Raw genomic sequence first — 22,896 nt, 5'->3', positions numbered from 1 at the left:
ATGACAGGGGTGCTGGTGTTGGGGTTACAGGGAGGGTTAGTGTTAGGGTTACAGGGAGTGTTAGGGTTACAGGGACGGCTGGTGTTGGGATTACAGGGAGGGTTAGTGTTGGGATTACAGGGAGTGTTAGTGTTGGGATTACAGGGAATAGGTTGAAATCGATGGACTTTTTTCAACCTGGCTAACTATGTAGGTTAGTGTTGGAGTTACAGGGAGGGTTAGTGTTAGGGTTACAGGGAGGGTTAGTATTATGGTTACAGGGAGGGTTAGTGTTAGGGTTACAGGGAGTGTTAGTGTTGGGGTTACAGGGAGGGTTAGTGTTAGGATTTGTATGGTTACAGGAAGAATTAAACTGGACAAACACTGCTCAAATTGTGGTCAAGCCCTGCAAATTGTACTGAATTGTGAGCGGTCGGGGGCCTGCTGGAACCACGCGACTTGACAATAGTTGCTTTTCCAATTGACTTTTGTCAGAGAGCCAGCTGGAAAAGTGTTGGCTGAACAGTGACAACGTCCAGTCAGAAGCAGTCACAGTTCTGGTATTCAGCAAGCCTCACATCCCGCCAGCTACTGAATACAATGGCCATCAGGGGATATTCCTTCATCCGTGCTGTTCAAATTATTTCTCTTGTTCAGCCAGAGATGTATAGCTAGCTTTAGCATGACGATTACAAGGAATGTTAGTGTTAGGGTTACAAGGAATATAAGTGTTAGGGTTACAGGGAATATTAGTGTTAGGGTTACAAGGAATATTAGTGTTAGGGTTAGAGGGAATATTAGTGTTAGGGTTACAGGGAATATTAGTGTTAGGGTTACAGGGAATATTAGTGTTAGGGTTACAAGGAATATTAGTGTTAGGGTTACAAGGAATATTAGTGTTAGGGTTACAGGGAATATAAGTGTTAGGATTACAAGGAATATTAGTGTTAGGGTTACAGGGAATATTAGGGTTACAAGGAATATTAGTGTTATTGGTTACAAGGAATATTAGTGTTAGGGTTACAAGGAATATTAGGGTTAGGGTTACAAGGAATATTAGTGTTAGGGTTGCCAGGAATATTAGTGTTAGGGTTACAAGGAATATTAGTGTTAGGGTTACAAGGAATATTAGTGTTAGGGTTACAAGAAATATTAGTATTAGGGTTACAAGGAATATTAGTGTTAGGGTTACAAGGAATATAAGTGTTAGGGTTACAAGGAATATTAGTTTTAGGGTTACAAGATATATAAGTGTTAGGGTTACAAGGAATACCTTTCTTCCTACTTTGACTGTTTTTTTCTTTGTTGTGTCTCCATTTGGGGATCTATTCCATCTATTCGTCTTAGTGACTATTGTCGCTGGGAATGAAAATGAAGAAAAAGCCAAAATATTGAGTTGTCACCAGAGCGGGAATAGAGGAGTAATCTTCCAATGGAGACACTTGTGGTGACAACTGGCCACGAGAGGAATTCCCTCACTTTGGGGACATTTTCTCTAACTTGCTGTTGTGGCTTCAGGACAGGAAATCTCCCCAAAGGGACACAGATTGCAAAAATGAATATATAAAAAAAATGAATAGTTTTAGACTTTATCTTATGACAACGTTATTGTGGAATCAGCAGGCCCATCGCAGAAATAGAAAAATGTCTCCAGTCCATAAGTGGTGCACTGATGCCAGCACTGAACTGGTTAAGGTAGAATGATACATTTGATGGAGACATCACGGACACATTACTGGCACACCAGACGGCACACATTGTCATATGAAAATAAAAAAAGCGCAGCAAATCTACATTTCAGGTAAACTTGATAACTGTCCATGCGCAATCACTAAAGTTATACCGGCTAAGAACACGTCAGGCACCAAAATACAAAAACTCCCAAACCTACGACCATCATTGTGGAATCAGAGAGTTTATTCGCCAAGTGACAAGAGCTACGGCAGAGCAGATGTCATGGTTCGGTTGCAAAGGATTCTGGGGGAAGGCACAGTATGTAGTTACAGGTATCGGTGGGTCTTCGTCCGCTTCAAATGGACCTACAGGGTGGGAATTTATTCCTAAGCCTCTTTATTGGCCTTCAACGAAATCGGCATTTGGCCGCAGACATATCTTTATTGCCTTTATCTTGGACAATGTCAAATGAACAAGTAAGATGAACTATTGGTAAAAAAAAAAAGAAAATAAATTGTCATTTGCAAGTATCGCTGGGCATGCGTCCCGTCACCATCTTCTGCCCATCCGTCTTTGGAATCAACAATGGTGTCCTCTTATGGCTCACTCTTCTTGGCCTGAATTATTGCAGTTCCAGTGGAAGAAGTAGTCACCAAAATATCATAGCTTTATTTTAGAAATAATTAAAATACACAGAAAATAATTGTAACATTGTCTATATTTTATTATGATTCAGGGACCTCTTCGTCCATGAGTGGGATTTCTGCAGGGAGAAAATAGAAAGTTACCCTCAGACCCTCCATGGCGATAAAAGTAAATCCCAAATGAACCCGTAGAAAATAACTCGGCCAATAGTTTTAATTATAATGTTAAGTGTCCAAACAGCCTATAGGAAAATGTCCCTTGCCGCCAAGGAGTAGAACCAGATCGCTGTGCTCTATGTGCCGTATAAGCAGCAGCCATGTCTTCTGCAGTCCTACAGTGAGTTAGATCTAGAGCCCTCCACCCAATAGGAAGCATGGGCTTTGCTGAGTGCAGGGCTCTACCTCTAATAATTAGATCTAGAGCCCTCCACCCAACAGGAAGCATGAGCTTTGCTGAGTGCAGGGCTCTACCTCTAATAATTAGATCTAGAGCCCTCCACCCAACAGGAAGCATGGGCTTTGCTGAGTGGAGGGTTCTAGCTCTGATAATTAGATCTAGAGCCCTCCACCCAACAGGAAGCATGGGCTTTGCGGAGTGGAGGGCTCTAGCTCTGATAATTAGAGTTAGAGCCCTCCATTCAGCACAGCTCATGCTCTCTGTTGAGTGGAGGGCTAGAGCTCTAACTATGAATTGGAGTCCAATTCCCAGGGGGCATATTGGACTATAAACGGAAGCTATTGGAAGAGCCTGTTTCTAGTGTTCAATGGTGCTTTAAGTTTGTTGAAAAGAAACAAACAACCCCCCCCCCCCATATAAAAAAAACTGCAAGGAATTGAACACATTTATGTTAGATGCTTACCGCGTCCTGTTAAATGATACCGGGTCTGATTAAACATTTCAAAATGAGCATGAAAGCAATCGTATAGACCTTCACACATAGTCAGCTGGGTAACACCAATTAGCTTTCCACCTACATTTTCAGTTCCTTTGTTCTTACAGCAGAGTCTCACTTTAGGGCTGAGGGTTGGTGCAGACCTGTGCGATCCAGGACCCGCATCTCAGGATCAGGTGGTCATACACAATTGCAGACAGCGATTGCCACCCAGCCCCATTGATTTCAATGGGGTACATCCGCACGGCAATCGCAGAAAAAAGGTACATGTATCTTGTTTTTGCAATACACGACCCACAGCTGTTTTAGTTTTCGGGTGCACAGACAGAATCGCGGTAGGAAACCGCACAATACGCCCAACACGACTGGGGTGCCATTCGAAAAATAATGGCACCCACAGCGCAATCGTCAGTGAAGGGAGGCTCCGTGACCGCACGGCAATCCACGCGGTATCGTGCACGATTGCAGCGTGGTCACGAATCGCCCAGGTGTGCACCGGCCCTGAAGTAAGACAAATCCAATGAATGCTGCCCGTTATTTACTGTTTTAATGCTCACTAGTCAGGTGACCATCAAATACCAATAAAGGAATTTCATAGTAAGGGGAAGTAAATGCTTCCTTAAAGGAGTCTACTTGCACTCTCAAAAAGCCCCGGCCACTCAGCATGGCTCTGTAGAATCAATGCCTTAGGTCCCATGAAGTACACTGTGGACGCTGGTACCAGAAATATGGTGCATCCAGCCCGGGAAAGAGAAGAGCAAATATTTGAGTTCCCACAGTAAAAACAACATGAAAATGTAAATGACTCCTAATAGAGAAACACACTAAAGTTGTAACATGAATAAAACCTGAACTTACATGTAAAATCAGAAGAATATAATCAGCTGCATCAAAACACAAGGAGGGGAATTTATCAAAACTGGAACAGACGAAATCTGGAGCAGCTGTGCATGGCAACCAGTCAGCTTCTCTCTTTCATTTTTAAAGCTTAAATGAACAAACTGAAGAGAGAAGCTGATTGGTTGCCATGCACAGCTTCTCCAGATTTCGTCTGTTCCAGTTTTGATAAATTCCTCCCATAATGTGTTTAAAGCCTGACAGTTCTTTAGAATGCAGGCATAGCCATAGTAGCCTGTCCCCTGCCAGCATGCTGCAGAAAAGGATCCTTTCTCTCAGTGTGAAAGCAGTGTTCTCTTTACAGAGGTCCAATACACCCCCTGCTGAGTCATAGATACAGCTCTCCAATTTGCAGGGGGCATGGTACTTGGCGACTGCTAAGGCCAGGGCCATCCTTGTAATGAGGCAGCCTGGGGCATCTCTTCGGGTCACGTGGGGCCCTGTCCAGCCAGAGCATCCCAGGTTACTAAGAGCTCTTGGCAGCCTGTGATGTTCTGTCTGGCATCCACCCAGCTCAGTGACATCAATGGTTGGCAGCACGGAGCCAGAGCCAGAGCCAAGCCCAACCCCTTGACAGAGCCGGAGCCACCCCAAACGTCCCCAGCCCTGCACCGCCAGCTCCCCCCTTATCGGATCGTGCACTACCAGCACTGCAGCACATGCCTCCCCCAACCCCTCCCGGGTGGGAAAAAGTGTAGGGGCACCTCTGGCAAAGGCTTTAGGTCTGACTCAGCTCAGGGGGCGAAATAGACCTCTACAGAGAGTCCTCTGCTTCCAAACTGAGAGCAAGAGTACTTATCTACAGGATGATGGCAGGGGACAGGCTTTCATACTCTGTAGCTGCTTTCTACAGAAAGCAAACTGTAAAGGTGCCCATACACCTTGCGATTATCGTATGATAATCGCAAGAAATCCCGCAATTGTACGATAATCGCAAGGTGTATGGAAGGCGTGCGACCGTTTCTACTGTACAGTCGCACGTCTTTTGTCGAACCAGCATTCTAGAAAACCCGCCCGAGAATCGTACGATTCTCGGCGGGTTTCTAGCCTGCTCGTTCGACAACTGCGGAATGGGCCGGTGTGCGCACACTGCCTGTTCAGCATTGCGGTCATCGGAAGCCCGCCCCTCAGCGGGGCGGGCTTTCGATGATCGCAAGTACGGTATGCCTGTCCAAGATGGGCCTGTCCAAGTCTTGTGATGGTTGTAAGGTGTATGGGCCCCATAAGACTTTGCACACATTTTCTTTTTATGCATCTAGAGTGTATTAAGCTGATTTAGACTGAAGGTTCAACTAAGCTTTAAAGTGTAAGTCAGGCCAAAACCTTTTCTTTTTTCTTGCTTTGGATAGAGTGGGGAAGAGTTAGAACCTCTGTGCGGATTTTACTGCTAAGAAAAAAAAAAGTGTTTTGGCTGGACGTGTGACAGTTTTAAGTACCGTTACCATCTGCAATGTCGATGCTCGGACTCGTGGATGCCGCCTCGCTGTTCAAATTCTGGGTGCCCGGAGTTCTCATGAGCGTCATGGAGGAGGAATGTAATGTGTGGGCGAGGTCGGAGGAGTCCAGCAAGCTGTCGAAGGTCTCCGACTCCTCACATATACTGTCCGAGTTGGGGTTGCCGGGATAGGCGGGCGGGGGAGATTCTTCGGTTTGCGTTGGGCTCCTCTGACCCGCAGAGGACGCATAGCCTGGCGGAGTGACGTTGACCCTACTGCTGACTGCTTCATCGTAGGAAGGCAACATCACCAGGACTCCGTCCACCACCACAAAGTCCGGCTCTGCGGAGCTGTCCTGCGGGCTTCTGGGAAAAGAGAACCATGATATGATTGTCCGGCTAGTGTTGTGAGCCAGTGCTGGCAACTTACTTTTTTTATACATTTTTTTAACAATGTTCCTATTATTATTTACAAAGTGACACACACTCCTACTTTGTCCTGAATGAGTAAAGTTGCTCTTTAAATCTTTTGGGTCAATTTTAGTTTAGTTTTTTTAATATGAACACTTTTAAACTGATCTTTTATACATTTTTCTTAATATGTTTATAATATCTTTGTTTTACAAATAAGCTTTTATTACAGATCATTAGGATTGTTTCTTTTTTTTTTTAAGAGCCAGTAAAGTAGAAGCTGTTTGCCTTCAGACCGCCTCTCTCTAATTGAAACTCATATGGCCCCATCAGAACAGAGAAGACAGGGAGGTGAGAGAGGGGGAAGAGACACTTTCCTGATTGATTCAGTATTGTGTGTAAATTGAATCTTAAACTACTGAGCTCTGTAAATGGAACACATTTTTTTAAGGAGGTTATTCACAAAGATGCCGAAGCCAGCCGAGTGAATAACCGAGCCGAAGTGAAGTGAGCCGAACAACATTGGGCTATTCACTATGGCTCAGTACGGCTGATTTCAGTTGGTCAGCAAACATGCTCTGTGTGCTCGGCTGAGCCAAAGTGCAGAAGGACTTCGACTCAGCCGACCCAAAATCTGGATCGGCTGAACCGAAGCTCCAGCAGCTCACTCGCTGGCGTTCACCCCTATTCACATAGGAGTCGAACGGCAGTGAGTGAATAACCAAATGACGCTCACTCGGCTATTCTGCTCGGTACCTTCGTGGTACCGAGCAGAATAGAAATAGTGAAAAAAGTAGAATAAAAAGAAGTTGAAAAAATATTTTTACAAATGTAAATAAATATTAAATTTAAAAAATAAAGATTTTTAGAAAAAAGAGACAAAAAACACAATGGGGCGGAGCTATCAGTGACAGCCCAATTAATAACTGGGCGGACGTGGCGTTACGGCCGACTCCGCCCAGTTGTTATTGTTTAATGACAGATCAGCGTCCCCAGGTCATTTGGGGATGCTGATCTGTCATTACAACTGGGCGGAGCCAGCTGTGAGATCATGGCTGGCTCCACCCAGCTGTCATTTGCGGGACTTATGGCTAGCCCTTCGGCAGGCCGCTCGCCCCGCTTCGGGTGTCACTCTGGCTCACTCAAGCCGAAGCATATGCCTTCGGCTCGACCGAGCCACTCGGCCGCCGTACGGGCTATAGTGATTAGCCCGTACAGCAGCCCTTCGGTTTGACTGAACTGAAGGGCTCTGGCATCCGAAGAGAGACGAAGGATCAGCTGAAGCTACGGCTGGATCCTTTGTGAATAACCCCCTAATCATTACCTAAAAAACCCAAAATGTTTGTTTAGTTTGAATGGGCTACCTAATGCATCAAATTGCATGCAGCATGGCAGCACATGGCAACGCATGTTTGTGCGTAGCTGCACATTGTGTTGTGCTGCAATGCAAGTGCATCCAGCATTTGCATTGGGGTGCCACTCAGAATTATTGTAACAACATGTAACAAAATTCTTAATTCAGTTCTCATCGTTTTTGTAGGCATGATAAGATAATTAAAGTAGAAGCAGCATGCCAGCAGCTGAAATGTCACCACCCTAGGCTGTGGTGCTTGCCCTCAGCTCCAGTTTTAGAAAGTGGAAAAGTATCTCTTTGGTTCCTGCAATGAAGCTAATGTTAGGCATCTTATTCACCTAGGAAGACTGTCAAGCAGCACCAATGTTTCCACAGTATGCCACTGCATCGCTCAAACGTGAGTGTTAGGGGACACCCCCCTGGCAGGTGACACAAGCTCACCCAAGGCACGGAGTCTAAGCACCAGCCGGTTTTCACCAGAGTTCCGAGCTGCTTGCTGGTACAAGGTTGCGGTCCCCAGAATCGCCCTGACAAGGGATGGACAAGGACAAGAGGGCTTCAATGGAGACAGCAGTCTGGAGCATGGTCAGGACAAGTCAGAGGTTCCGATAGGAGATAACCAGAGAATGGGAGGACGGTCCGGGTCACCAGTCACTAGACAGAAGATGGAAACGTAGTGGGATCCAGGCAGGGGTCCAGGCAGGCAGGGGTCAGGTCCAGGCCAGCAATGAGCAATCAGTAGACAAAGCAGGAGACGAGAGCTAAGTGGGATCAAGGCAGAAGATCAGGGCAGGGGGCAAGCAGAGAATGGTCAGACGGTCTGGGTCAGCAAACAATAGTAGTATTAAAGCTTTTTGTACATGGAGGAAGCTGGCTTGAAGACACAGCACCAGCACGTTGCCCAGCATCACTACAGGGCACTCTGGATGTCCTGGTCCAGAATCTGTGACTATGTTTAGCAATACTGGCCCGGACTCTGAGAGCCATTAGAAGTAATGGCAGAGCTACTATGAATTCCAATAGAGGTACTGGCAGGTCTTCTGGAAGTCCTGGCAGGGATTTTTAGAGAAGATCCGCAGAACCCAGCAGGGACTCTGTGTACCATAACAGTGTGTAACACGTGTTACTGCACATTGCTCTAATGCTTATGCTTATATCTGCAAACATATGCAAATCATTGAAACAGTTTAAATTGTCTTTTTGTATTACACAGCTTGGAAGTGTGATGGGGATTTGTTTTGTTGTATTGTTCTGTAGTTCCTAATAAGCTCAACCAATACCGCTCATGTTTTCCCTAAAACCAGAGGCATCCTTGCCAAAGAGAAGCCTGTTATATCATCAAACCAGCACTGCAGCTAGGCATTTTGTCTGCTTTTGGATCTTCTCAGCTAAATTCTTCCCGGCTGTTAATCTATTTTGATTTTTCCCCACATAAGTAATAAAACAACTTAATAACCACTTCTGAGTAAAACTGACTACAATGGAAAGTGACGATGCATTAGGTGGCAGGGTGACAGCCCGCAGACACTAGAGATGGAATATGGGTCACTTGGCAGCTGTTTCCAATATTCCAGCCAAGTTGTTTGTTTTACTTTATGCTGCGGAAACATTGGCGCTGTTTGACTGCATTCTAAGGGAATAAGACGTCTAACATTGCCGGGATCAAAGAAACAAGCCTCCCCCCCCTTTCCAAACCTGGAGATGAGGGCAGGCACCACCGCTTAGGGTGGTGACATTTCAGCTGCTGGTGTGCTGCTTCTACTTAAATAATCTAATCATGCCTACAAGGGTGATGAATAGGGAATTAAGAATTTTGTTACATGGGGATTATGCTTAATTATTTCAAGTGTAAACTCTAACTGAATGACATTTCACTTGCTAAAGAGCTGTGTATTATACATTTTAATACGTTGCCATTTTCAGAAAAATGGTTGTTATCACCTTATTTTCATCCTTTGATGCATATCAGCCCTGCTGATCTCATGCAGACTCTTATCAACCACCACTTCCTGTCTACATGCATTGCAACAACTGATGCATGGAATTTTTCAGTAGGGGTTTCCTGATGGTGACAACAGTGGACCATGCACGTGCAATGTGCTTTCCCAAAACTTGTGGTCTCCTTGGAAGACAGGGGGAGAGAGTTGTCACCTGATACCAGAAGCTGCCTGAACAAGGACCTTCAGGGCAGGATCACTGGGTATCATTTTACTGAAAACTCATATCATTGAGGAGATTCTCCGCAAGCCTTGTCAAAAGAACAAGCCTGCTTGCACACACCTGGGAAGGAAGTGAGTCTTGAACTTAGTCTGGAAATTCCTGGCGATGATGACCAGCAGAAGGACAAGAAGGACGCTGCTTGCTGTGAAAGCCACAATCTTCCATGTTGTCAGCATCGTCTCTTGCGTATTCGGCCATGATTTCTCTGTTGAAAATAAAAACAAGGGCAGAGATAAATGAATGCAAACAGGCTGGAAATATTAAAGAATGAGGGTCATGGGCCATCTTCCCATTGTCAATGCAATGACCACCATGGGGCTGATTTGTGTATAATCATAAAGGGACTGTTTCATTTTCTGTGGTGAGAAAGGAGCAACTCAAGAAAGAAAGAAGCCAACACAACAGAAGGTGGAATAAACTGCAATGGTCGGCATGCTTTTAAACAGGTGGAGTATGGTGGGCTACTAGCTCCTGGTTTCTTATTTGCAAGAGCAAGATCTCCCAGACCTAATTCAGGACTTTGTTCCTCTCCATCGGAGAGTTTTTGGTGTTACCGGCCACCATTGTGTGCTCCAGTTCCTCCTGTTTCATTCTGCTTAGTTGCTTTAGTACACAAGTATAACCCTGTCCTAGGGGGGACAGGAACAAAAAAGACTGGGGAAGCCGGCTGGAGGAGGGGCTTTTATGGAGAGGGTTAGGTCATGTTTAACCCTTTTGGTTCCTGTCATCTAGGGGTAATTGGAGCTAACACCCAATGGTCAGCGCTGCCATGGATATGGCCAGGAAAAAATAAATAACTATTTCTAGTTCAAGGGCTGTGCATGGGTGTCACTAACTCTGTAGGCTCCTGGAATGGACAGACTGGCTCCTGAATTCCATATTAATGTGTCCTTCCCTGTGTAATACATTCATTTTGGGGGTTAAACATTGCAGTTCTGCTTTTTAGGGAAATACAGTAGAATGTATATTGATATCCCAAAATATAAGATTAATTTTACCCGTAAAACTTTTGTGATATCCGTTTACACAGTCAACGGTTCATGTTCAGACATCCCCAAATATTGATGGAGATGTTTATTGAACCCTTAGATCTACAGTTCATTACATTGTTATTTTCCTGGAGGACTCACCAGACTTAACACAGTAGAGCGGAGTAGTCGGGAACCATTCTCCTGACTGGCAGGTGAAGTATTTATAGTCATTGGAGAGAATGTAGCCCGGGTCACAGTAAAACTCAATCACAGTCCCATGGATGTAGCGTTCACAGGGTTGTGGGTGGCAAATGTAATCCCCGTGTGCCACCATCGGAGGAAGAGGGCAAACTGAAAGAAATATATTACATGTCATCAATAGATATCACACACTAAAATGATTATTCCAACAAGCAGGGAGACCCCCTGACAGCCAGCATCATTCAACCAATGTAGGGTATGCCAATATGTTGCTGGAAGTGCAATGTTTACAAAATTATGTCCTACCAATTTTAAGTTTTCAAGTTATTTCTTTATGATGAGCACTAGAGCTATACAATATTATGGATATAAACAAGGGTGAGTGGTATATATAATAAAAATGCATACAAGAGCATAAAACCAGTGACAAGTAGAGATTACTTTACAGAAAAACATACATTAAAAACAAAGTATAACAGGAGAAGTAGCCCTGCTTCAAAGAGTGCCAGACTGTGCCCTGACACTGCCGGGAAGAGGGTACATGGGTGACTATTGGCAGTAGGAGAATGCAAACCACCCACTGCTCCTCTGCAAATGGGAAGATAGAAAGGAAGTGTATAGATGATCCAGCATCCCCAGTATAACCTGACGACAAATATAAAAAAAAAAAGGCTAGTGCATATTTAAAACCATGAAATATACACAATACATGTATTCTGATTCTGTTATATTGTTCCTTGGTGGCACTTAACCAATGCTTTCAGGCACTGGCAAGCCTCTCCAATGCAGCCCAAATTGTGGAGGGGAAGAGGCATGGGTTAACAGAGCAGCGGAGTTCAGGATGGCTTGGACTGGTGCCAGTATGTCCACCACATTACAATAACCAAGTGCGGATTTGATAAGCACACTGTGTAAAAACTCTGGAATGGCTGCCAGCTCTCCGATTTATAGGGACAGTGCCAAGTTATAGAGACCAAACTGGGAAATGCTGTCCTTCACAAATGTTGTTGGCTTTAAACAACTTCACAATTAAATTCCAGCTTATAACTGTCTATACATTTCATATCAAACACCATCATATAATCTTAATCAGAGATAAAGCGCATGTAAACCCCAAACATTTTTTTTAGCACTTTTGGACTTGGTTTTTGCTGCCTGTGTTCTGTCAGAGAGATTTCTCTTCACTTCCTGTCCCAAAGACACAGCAGGAAATAAGAGGTGATATCTAGAAAGTGAGGGCTCATCCCCTCCTAGACAGTTGTCACCACACCAAGTATCACCATTTCAACTTGTATTCTCTTTTTCTTCTGTGGCAACTCAAACATTTTGAATTTGCCATCACTTTCTGTACTGGGAACAATGGTCACTAGGAGAAGTAGAGAGGGTGAATTTCCCCAACAAGGACATAGACAACAAAACATACAATGAAACGGTAAATGGGTGGTGTTGGATTGCCGGAACCTTTGGTATTGTAACAGCGTTTTGACATTTGGTTGACCACTCTCCTGTACCAAGGGTCCTAAGGTTCCCCTGGACTGTGACTGGAGAAAGAGACATGGACTGGAAAATCACACGGAAGCATTGAAGTCTTGAGAAACAAGTTTATTCCAAGAAGTTCAAACTGAATCTATATGAATATCCCCCCCCACAAAAAAATCATAAAAATATTCATCTACATTGTAGTGGAATTTTGACACTAACCTAGCACTTCATACTGTTAATATTAATTATTATATTTTTTTATTATTAATATTATGTAATAGTTTTAAGCTCTTTAGTCCTAAAGGTTGAGGAGCACTATACAGATATATACAGATAAACTTTAGATGAACCCTAAGAGCATACAAGGCACACTTAGCACGTGAGCACGTATCAAGTCCATGTGCTTGGACTTCATATAGAAGGGTCTAGAAGAACTTATGAGACCTACTGTCAGATTTATGGTTAGTTGTAGTGACGTAGGCCTTGGCAGCCAATCATATTGTAGCCCATATGGGTTTCTTATAAAAGGGGTCTGCGTACCTCTGTTCTTTGAAGTGCTTGTTGCCAGCTGCAGATGTTATCATTAAACCTGCTAAATGAAGCTTCTGCCTGGTCCGATCCTTTGCTCTTCCACTTTAACATAGAGATGAATGATTTGGAATATAAATGCAGTATGGCAATATAATGATATATTGTGCACATACTTTCAGGTGTGTTGAATACCTGCTCCCCCACCATGCTCCATTGTTCCTCCTGTCTGCTTTTACTGCCCAGTACTGAAGAACCTGTTAGGTTTCTGAATACAGTATATATGCAGTATGGTAATACAATGATATACTGTATATATTCTTCCAGGTGTGTTGAATACCTGCTCCCTCAACATGCTCTAGGGTTCCTCCCTTTGGCTCTTATGCCCAGTCGTGAGGAACCTATCTGGTTTCTGAATATGTATGCGGTATGGTAATATAATGATAAATATTCTTCCAGGTGCGTTGACTACCTGCTCCCCCGCCATGCTCTATGGTTCCTCTCACCAGCTGCTACGTCCTATAATGATGAACCTAATAGGATTCTGAATATATATGCAGTATGGTAATACAATGATATATATTTTAGAATAGGGATGTTCAGATACCAGTGCCGATACTTGGCATTTTCATGAGAACTAGCAGGGTTGCAGCGGTTGCAGCTGTGGCTGGGCGCTCCACCACTGTCCTGAAATCATAAGTCTGTATTGTTTTAGAAAAACTATCACATGACAATAAACAAAAATGTATCAGTACTTGTATCTGTGAGGACTTGGACAAGTATCAGTACTTGCAAAAATGGTATCGGTGCATCACTTATATATATTTATAAAAACAAAATCATACATCAAAACAGAGATGTACAAATCCCAGGAGCTCCGTGTGCTCCTTACAAATGACAGCTTCCTCCTCACGTTTGAGTTTTTCTCTAGTCTGGTATTGGAGCTGGAAAAGTATCAGTACTTATACTTGTACCGAGTACGGTACTTTGTATCGGTGCATCCCTATTTTATATATATATTGTTATATCAGGTTCACTTTAAAAGCTCACTCTAGTCATAGTAACTGCGTAACCACAGTGGCAGAAGTGCGATTTCTATTGCCAGCTGTTATCACTCCGTGGCAATTCTTTATGACAAGGATACTGTCTTGTGTACAAATAGAAGTTTGCAAACAAGACACTTAGCTTGGCAATGTTCTCAGGTCTCTTCATTTGGTGCCCAAAGGGCAAAAGCCTAGCCAACCCTTTCTGATGCCACTTTAAATTGTTCAGTTCCATTTAACATGAAGCAGCAGAGTTCACAGTATAGATCTGCGGTATATGAGTGCGCGGAGGGGGGGGGAAATGCTATGTTTAGATGTTTGCTGGCAGCTTGGTGACCTGAGCTGACACCCTTGAGCGTTTTCCAGCAAAGCATGATGGGAAATCTAGCATTTGGTGCCCTACATAGCCGAGCTGGTCTGTGACCTTTCTGGCAATGACATGAAGGTTAACTGTGTCCCTGCAAAACGCACATTTCACACAGCCAGTACAAGCACAATTTATTTACAACAATAAAAATGCCAACTGTATTACTGTATTGTATTATTTCTTATGTAAGCCAGCAAAAATATTACACAAGGATCATTTACAGGTGAAACTCGAATAATTAGAATATCGTGCAAAGTTCATTTATTTCACTAATCCAACTTAAAAGGTGAAACTAATATATGAGATAGACTCATTACATGCAAAGCAAGATAATTCAAGCCGTGATTTGTCATAATTGTGATGATTATGGTTTACAGCTCATGAAAACCCGAAGAACCCCAAATCCACAACCTCAAAAAAGTAGATTATTACATGCAATCAATAAAACAAGGATTGTACATAGAACAATATCGGACCTCTGAAAAGTACAAGCATGCATATGTACTCAGTACTTGGTTTGGGCCCCTTTTGCAGCACTTACTGCAATTACTTTTGCACGATATTCTAATTATTCGAGTTTCACCTGTATAATGATAAAACCAACTTTCAGTTGCTTTAAAGAGACCCCAGCCAGCAGCCCCCTGTAATAGGAGAAGTTGAATACGTCCCTCTCTAATAAGTCGGCATTTAACTCTTTGCTCTCTTGCAGAAATACGAGCAATGCTGCTATCCACCAATGCCGGGTGTTGGATAGCTTATTCCCTGAAGGTCACCATGGCTCCTCCAGTTGGCCGGTAGGTCACCACAGGTCTCGGTTTCACATTCAATTTTTTTAAATTTGAAATGAAATTACTTTATGTGGCATTCATTCTAATGGGTAATTATTAAGAAACATTGCTTTTTGTGGGGTCACCATTTTTTGGCATTATTAGGGGCCTTTAAATACCATTAGAATTCTCACCAGACAGCACAGATACTGTAGGTTGGTGACCTGACCTTTCTCTAGTGCAGTTAAGCAATTTGGCTAGATCACTTCTACACCCGCAGCCTGTGATTGCATAATAAAGTAGCAGCAGCAGACAAGTAAGGCCATCATTCTGATCTCTCCCTCTGTCATCATGTCGCTTGTCAACACATGGGAACAGGCAGCACAATGGCTTAGTGGTTACCACTTCTGCCTTAACAGCTTGTGCATGCCATGATTCTGCGCAACACTCGCTTTTTACTGTGTTACCGCAACAAGCTGATGTGAGTGAGCTCTTGTCACTCTGCTCTCTCCTTCTATGAGAATTTTCAACAGAGAGTGAGAGGAAATCTCTCCAAAGTGAGGGAATTCCCCTCTTTAAAGTAGAACTGAAGCCAAAAACTTTTTGTAGTTTTAGATAGCATAAGGAAGGGTAATAACGACTGTCACCTTTTTTTTTAACATATGTTCACAGTAAAGTCCATGAACCCATTGCACTCGAAACCGCTGTTCCAAAGTAATGAAAGTAGGTGCTGCGGCTGTCGACTGCTGTCTACCGTGATAAATAGCAAGTAGAATATAAAGACATCAGCACTCCAATAGTTAATCAAATACGTCTGTTTATTGATGTATTGGCAGCATAACGTGATACACTCAATGCAACGTTTCGGGGTCTCACAGGATCTCCTTCATCAGGCAACACTTGTTCTGCCTGATGAAGAGGATCCTGTGAGACCGCGAAACGTTGCATTGAGTGTATCACGTTATGCTGCCAATACATCAATAAACAGACGTATTTCATTCACTATTGGCGTGCCGGTGTCTATATATTCTACTTGACATATGTTCACGCCACGCTCTGGTGTGAACAGGAACTAACGGGGACACAGCCAGCAATAAAAACATAGTTACATAGTATGTGAGGTTGAATAAAGACACAGGTCCATCAAGTTCAACCTATTGCGTGTAGAATGTGATTCTGCATGGGTATGCGTGTGTATGAGTCCCTCAGCTGATCATCAGCTGAAAAACCTGATAGGGATTCTAACCACTCTCCATTCTATTCAAAACTAGAAAAAAAGTCTTGGCTTCAGTTGCAATTTAATAGTTGTCACTGCAGCAAGTGTCCCCATTAGATGACTTCCCCTCTACTCCTGTTCTGGTGACACTCCAAAGACATGCCGGAGGCTCCTGTCTAAATTGCCCCTGTGTGTATTTGAGATAGGGACCTTAGATTGTAAGCTTCTTCAGGGCAGGGACTAAAGTGAATGTGCACTATGTAAAGCTCTGCGTAAAATTGTCAGCCCTATATAAATACCTGTAATAAATATTAAGAAGAACTTAAAATGTTCGATTTCACATCACTTTCAGGGCCAGTAGAAATAAAGGGGTGAATCTCCAGGCAGTAATAAAAACCTGGCAGAGGTTTTAATCTTTCACTACTCTATCCACAGCTAAAAAAAAACAAACAAATCAGTTTTGGCTTTAGATACACTTTAACGCAGGGCTAAGCAAACTCCGGCCCTCCAGCTATTGTGGAACTACAAATCCCACAAGGCATTGCAAGATTCACACAGGCATGACTCCCAGAGACAGCTGCATGTTGGGATTTGTAGTTTCACCACAGCTGGAGGGCCGGAGTTTGCCCGCCCCTGATTTAATGAACACTGTTGCCAATCTTTATCATTTGCTGTATCAGATCTCTCAGTTGGCGTTGCAATGTAAATCTTCGCAGTTCACATTCATATCGTCATAAACGGAATGATTTTCTACACATACATTTGCCATAATTCCTGAGACGCCATCAATTATTGACGATTGTTGTTTTAGTGTCACCGGCAGAAATGAGGTATCTTGCTGCGATTAAATTATCAGCTTAACAGCGAGGAAGTCTCCGGCGACACCTTGCGCGCTAATGTGCGGATGGTTTCCTTGGATGACATGAGAAGACTACTTACACTAATGTGAGAAGAGAAGCAGACGTGTGAGAAGTGCGGAACATCTCCGCCGTCAAGGTGTTTCTGCTCTACACGGGCTGTTGACGGAGCACTAGACGCGTGACTAATGGCGCTGTCTTGCATCCCGCAAGCCTCGCTAATGAGCTCATAATTAATGTAAAGAAGAAGTTTGTGGTGTGAGGTAACACTCCGTACTATAAGAAAGGGGTTAAGTCTGTTCCTGGGATCATCTATGACCTGAGGATGAACTGAAATGCATTGACATGGAAGATCCCCTGCCTTCCTTATTTATAGGAGAGGCGTTGCCATTGCTGACCTCCTTCTGAAAAGGATAGCTGTCTGGCTGTCATACTGGTCCTCTGACAATACACCATGTTATAGAGAGGGGGACCAGCTGATTCTGAAGGAAGATAAAACATTTAAACATCAAGAAGCAGCCTCCATTGTAAGTGATTTCATCAGCCTTTGAAATACCTTAAAACCCTATTTTTATTTATCATTTTAAAGCTGTTTCTTATGGCGGAAACAAGGTACAAAAATAAAACATTGCTGGTACATGCTCTAAAGAAGAAGAGAGAGATTGGTGGGTATAATCAAGGGCATCCCGAGGCCGGGTGTCATCATTGCGCATGCCCATCTGATTGACGCCTGCCGGTGGCCATCTTAGTGATGGACGCCGGCAGAGAGAGGAGGGGACGTTCACCCGGCGGCATGAGGTATGCCGCCAGGTCCCTTCCTCTCTCCTGACATTGTCGGGCTCTTCGCCCATGACCGAGTGCCCGACTTTTTAGAGGAGGTGACACCAAAATGACTGTCAGTCTTTGGAATTTGGTATTTGTGATCATTATACTTAAACTTATTTTTGATGCAATGTCTTAGAATACCTCCAACCTCCCTGAGCAAGCACATACAGTTGTGAAACGCGTCAGAGATTGGGCCCACAGTGGATCATACAATTGTTACAGGATTTAGGACTTGCAAGCAGTCTATGATATATAAATAAATATATGTACACATGTATGGGCACCAAAAGGAGGTAGCTTGTTTTTTAATGTAGCATTGTATCATGTTAATGACATTTTAAATGTAGCCAAGTTTTTAAGTTGTCTCTATGTAATAAAGTATATTTTTTATACAAAACCATGTATGTTTGATGGACATTTCGTATGGTCTGGACACTTTTAAAGCCCCGCTTTTCTTTATCTTTCTTGTATACATTTCAAATTGGGGGTGTGGTGTCTATCCCTAATGGTTCAATTCAATTTCTATACGTTAAACCAGTCATTTTGGTGTCACCCCCACAATGGTGTCACCCGGGTGCGGGCCACACCCCTCTTGTGATGCCACTGGGTATAATTGGGTCATGTATTGTATATGCATCCGTTACTTGTTCAGGAAATGTAGGTATTTGTAGAACCTTAACCTTTGTTGTCTATCTGCATTATATGTGTCAAAAGCATCAATAAAATAAACCAAGATGTATATAAAGTATATTAAACTCTCCCATCTGATCCCATATAAAAAGTTCTTTAGGAACACTTGACATCTGAACTTCCTCCCCCACTCCCGGCCACAGAGTTGGCGCGCTGCGCTTTCCATATTTAATTGTCTTATGGCAGCAGATCAATCTACACTCCAATGTATGAATATTCCAACACGCCGGCCTCATAAAACACAAAGACGACACAGAAACACAAATGTCCTCAGCGGGTGATAAATGAAGCTGGACCTGGTACAGCTGGCTTCGAGTAGAACCGAGGAATGGTTCAGTGGTACTGTGCCGGCGTGGCTCGGGCTTAGGACAGGACAAGCGCTCTCCATCCTCTGCATGCAATGAAGGTTTATTGGACAGAAAGCAGCTGGTGGCAGCATCTGTCTATACACCACAGAGGAGGCGCAGAGAAGGGGGCCCGGGGTCCATCCGGGGGGGTGCTGATGCTTTACAAAGAGGCCCTGACCTCTGCCAAGTCCAAAGCTGCTTGTGCCACATGAGCCAATGCCAAATGCTGGCAGAGTGCTGAGTACACAGAGACTCTCCCGATGGCAACATAAATACATCATCAGAAATAGGGAAGAAATGTTTCTGCATTCAGAACTGGTTCACATTTGTATTGGTTTGCGTTGCATCTTTAATGAGAAACTACGAAGGTTTTATTTTTGTTGTTTCTTTTAAAGATATATTTTACACTAGAAGGTGGGCAACCTTGGCCCATCAGCTGTTCTAGAACTACAAGTCCCATGAGGCACTGCTAAACTATGACAGCCGCAGGCATGACTTCCAAAAGCACATACATGATGGCATTTGTAGTATCAACTCAGCTGGAGTACAAAGATTGCCTACTCCTGTTTAATACTGTTGCTTTTATTTTAAACTATTTAAGCAGAGCTGCCCCCCCAATCCTTTACAGCAAAGGAAGGTGCCACCTTAGCCTCTATTTGGATTGCAATTGCCAAGAAAAAGCTGGCTGCACAATTCTGCTGGGATAGTTTATTGAAGCTTGTATCACCCCGCCAGACGAAGCCCCAGCCCCAACTCGTCCCAAAGCTAGTGAGAAGGAGGAAGGGAGGAGACAGGGAGGAGCCTCCCTGTCCCTCACTTGCTCCTCATTTGCTGGGATTGTAAATCTTTACAGCTCGCCACAACAAAACTCCGTTACTCGCTGTGAAAACTAAACCAATCCCGGGAGTTTGAAGGAAACCTTTCCTCAGATTGATACTGTTCACTGCTGATACCTTCGATAACTGTGCTTCGAGACTATTATCGTATTTCATGTGATCGGCCTCAGAAATTCTTATTTATATGCAAATTAGGAGCACTGGGGAGGGATTCTATCACTTTAGGATTCCCTAAACTAGGAACAATTCTTGTCTACAACAAGCACATAACATAAACCTCCTTCCATTTCCAGAAAAACGCCTTTTAATGGTGTGATAAAAGATATACTTGTTGTATATTATGTTTCTGATCACGTTTGGGGCTCACAGCGGCTTTCACACGCATTGCACTGAGGATTTTTAAAGTGTATGTAAAACCCCAAACAATGAACTTCACTTGCTTCCTCCATTCTGTTCTGTTAAATATAACACTGAAAGCATTTTGTTATGAGTTAGATATTTTTCAACAGTTATTATTTCTATTACGTCTTAGTCCCTGTTCACACCGAGGCGTTTTGATGCTCAAAGCTAAGAACTCTCAGCACAAGAAATCCCATTCAATTCAATGACCCTGTTCACATCTGAGAGCTTTGTCGCAAGCTGTAAAACGCAAAATGAGCTTTTTTTGGGAGTATATTACAGCCCATTCGGCCCCATATACTGCAATGGAAACGTCGGGAAATGTGCGATACAAGCGTTTTGCACATTTCTGTGGGCGTTTTGTTCATTCACCGCAATGTATTTCAATCTGCTTACAAAAAGGCGCATCTTCATGAAACGCTAGACAAAATGTGCGCTGATATGCATGAAAACGCTAACGCCTAGGTGTGGACAGAGCCTAACGGTGATTGTATAAAATAATTCAGAAAAGTGTCCAGTTGAACAAAAACAATTGTGAATTTATTTTTTATTTATTTTATTTTCATTTTTGTATTATTATTATTATTTTACTTTACTGTTGGGGGCTCTGGGGAAATATTAGATATTAAACAGACCCCTGATATGTAGAAATAGAAAAAGAGATTGAGGACAATCCTGTCAGGATGCACTGAATTTTCGCATGCATTTTGCCGATAGTACCATTCTCGGCTGAAATGTTTTGGTGGCCAAATTTGAGTGCATCACTACAGAAAAGATACAAAAATCAATAGATACAAATATTTGAAAGTAACAGTTCAAATAAATATGTCTCTGAAGCGTATCAGTTTTATGTGTGCCTTGTGCTACCTTAAGACTAAAACCAAGTCTCATAAGCTTAGTCTTTAAAATAGTCCCGACAGCTGTGAAAAGAAAGTTCATGTCTTCATGTATGTCCTGTGAAATGTGAGCGTGAGTTGTGTCTCAAGAAGGGCCGATCCTGTAAAACCAACCAAACCTTTCAATGTCATACATATCAGCATAATGAGGTACTCTCTAATCCAGCCCAAGGATGACAACATATGACGTCAGCTCCCCGCGTCCATTTAGAGAATACACAGTACTAATTGGTAAAGGCGTTCACTGAATGACCGATGTGCAAATCAAGCAACACGCTGTGTTTTCAGAACAGAGGGGAAGTCGTTCAGCGCATTGCCACACCAAACTGTTCCTTGAGTGCAGTACACTGCTACACCAAACCGTTCCTTGGGTGCAGTACATTGCCACACCAAACTGTTCCCTGGGTGCAGTACACTGCCACACCAAACTGTTCCCTGGGCGCAGTACATTGCCACACCAAACTGTTCCCTGGGTGCAGTACACTGCCACACCAAACTGTTCCCTGGGCGCAGTACATTGCCACACCAAACTGTTCCCTGGGTGCTGTACATTGCCACACCAAACTGTTCCCTGGGTGCAGTACATTGCCACACCAAACTGTTCCTTGGGCGCAGTACACTGCCACACCAAACTGTTCCCTGGGTGCAGTACACTGCCACACCAAACTGTTCCCTGGGTGCAGTACATTGCCACACCAAACTGTTCCCTTGGGTGCAGTACACTGACACACCAAACTGTTCCCTGGGTGCAGTACACTGCCACACCAAACTGTTCCCTTGGGTGCAGTACACTGCCACACCAAACTGCTCCTCGGTTCTCCATATTGTGTTTTTCTAGCACAATTTCTTCTACTTTCAGTGAATGCTAATTATGCTTTTAGTGTTGCCATTAGCATTTTATATTGCTTGTAATTTTTTTTTATCTGTGCTTCTTGCAGCTGTGAGCTGGAACCGAACCAGCTCCCATCCCAGTCTGGCCGTGCGGAAAGGACAAATTACTCTTCAAAAGGGAATCTACAAAAGGAAGTCGGGTTCCTTATCAGAAGGTCGTCACTTTATTAGTTCATACCTCAGTATCTAAGAACCACCTGCTCACCTAGGGCACACATCTTGGCTGAAGCAAGGCCGCGCCTCTAACAGTCTGATATCCCTAAATCCTGTTTTATGGTGAAAAGAACATTCTCTCCCTGCAGGTGATCTATACAACTAGAGGATTGTAATGTCTTTTTGTAGGCAACAGCTACAGGGGTCAGACTTATCAATATATGATGTCCCAAATCATTATATAAAATAGTAAATACAAATGTATTTTTTATAAATGTATTATTTTACAAATCAAACTTTAGAAGAAAAATAATATGAGCTCTGGGTAGAATAAAATAAAAACTCGCCCTTGCAGTGGGGCTACCCCTGCCCTGCAAGGGTTAAGTGCTCATTTTGTCTAGGGGGCTCAAATAAAACATATATACCGTATTTTTCCGCTCCATAAGACGCACCCCCCCCCCCCCAAAAGGAGGGGGGGAAATGTTTGTGTGTCTTATGGAGCAAGTCCCTATCGCCCGACACCCGGGACATGCAGTTTCAGGCGCTGGGCGAGAGTTTTTTTTGTACATTTAGCCTGCTCCAGACAAGCAGAGCTAAATGTACAGTGGGAGCCGCTGCTCGCTTAATACAAGTGATCGATCGGATCACTTGTATCAAATCGAGCGGCGGCGGGCATCGTGTCCAGGGCCCCTATGCCTTGGTTTTCGGGGTCCCCCGCTCCTCTGGGGGACCCATGACCACGGCATAGGAGCTCACCATAGAGCCCCTAGAGCAGATGAAGAACGTCCGTTCTTCGTCTGCTCTGTGTGATCACTGAGACCGTGGCGCTGTGGCTAACTACAGCTGTCACAGAACCCTACCCTCCCTGCATCCTATGGTTAGGTGCACCGTATGGAGTGCAAAATACGGTACTTACATGA

At 43.6% G+C, this 22,896-nt stretch overlaps 1 protein-coding gene across 2 annotated transcripts in view; it reads right to left on the bottom strand.

Annotated features, from left to right (window-relative positions):
- Positions 1–1,886: 1,886 nt before the first annotated feature.
- SUSD4 (sushi domain containing 4) overlaps positions 1,887–22,896 on the bottom strand; it is a 116,492-nt gene continuing 95,482 nt past the window's right edge. For both annotated transcript variants that reach the window (XM_018556525.1, XM_018556526.1), the window contains exons 6-9: positions 10,638–10,829; positions 9,568–9,712; positions 5,530–5,888; positions 1,887–2,416 (exon numbers count right to left, since the gene is read on the bottom strand). In XM_018556525.1, coding sequence (XP_018412027.1) covers positions 2,379–2,416; positions 5,530–5,888; positions 9,568–9,712; positions 10,638–10,829 — 734 coding nt within the window. In that variant the 3' untranslated portion in view covers positions 1,887–2,378. The remainder of the gene's footprint in view (positions 2,417–5,529; positions 5,889–9,567; positions 9,713–10,637; positions 10,830–22,896) is intronic.

This window comes from Nanorana parkeri, unplaced genomic scaffold, assembly GCF_000935625.1.
Source record: "Nanorana parkeri isolate BGI_ZX_2015 unplaced genomic scaffold, ASM93562v1 scaffold240, whole genome shotgun sequence".
Classification (NCBI taxonomy): domain Eukaryota; kingdom Metazoa; phylum Chordata; class Amphibia; order Anura; family Dicroglossidae; genus Nanorana; species Nanorana parkeri.
This window is presented reverse-complemented; position numbering and strand designations above follow the sequence as displayed.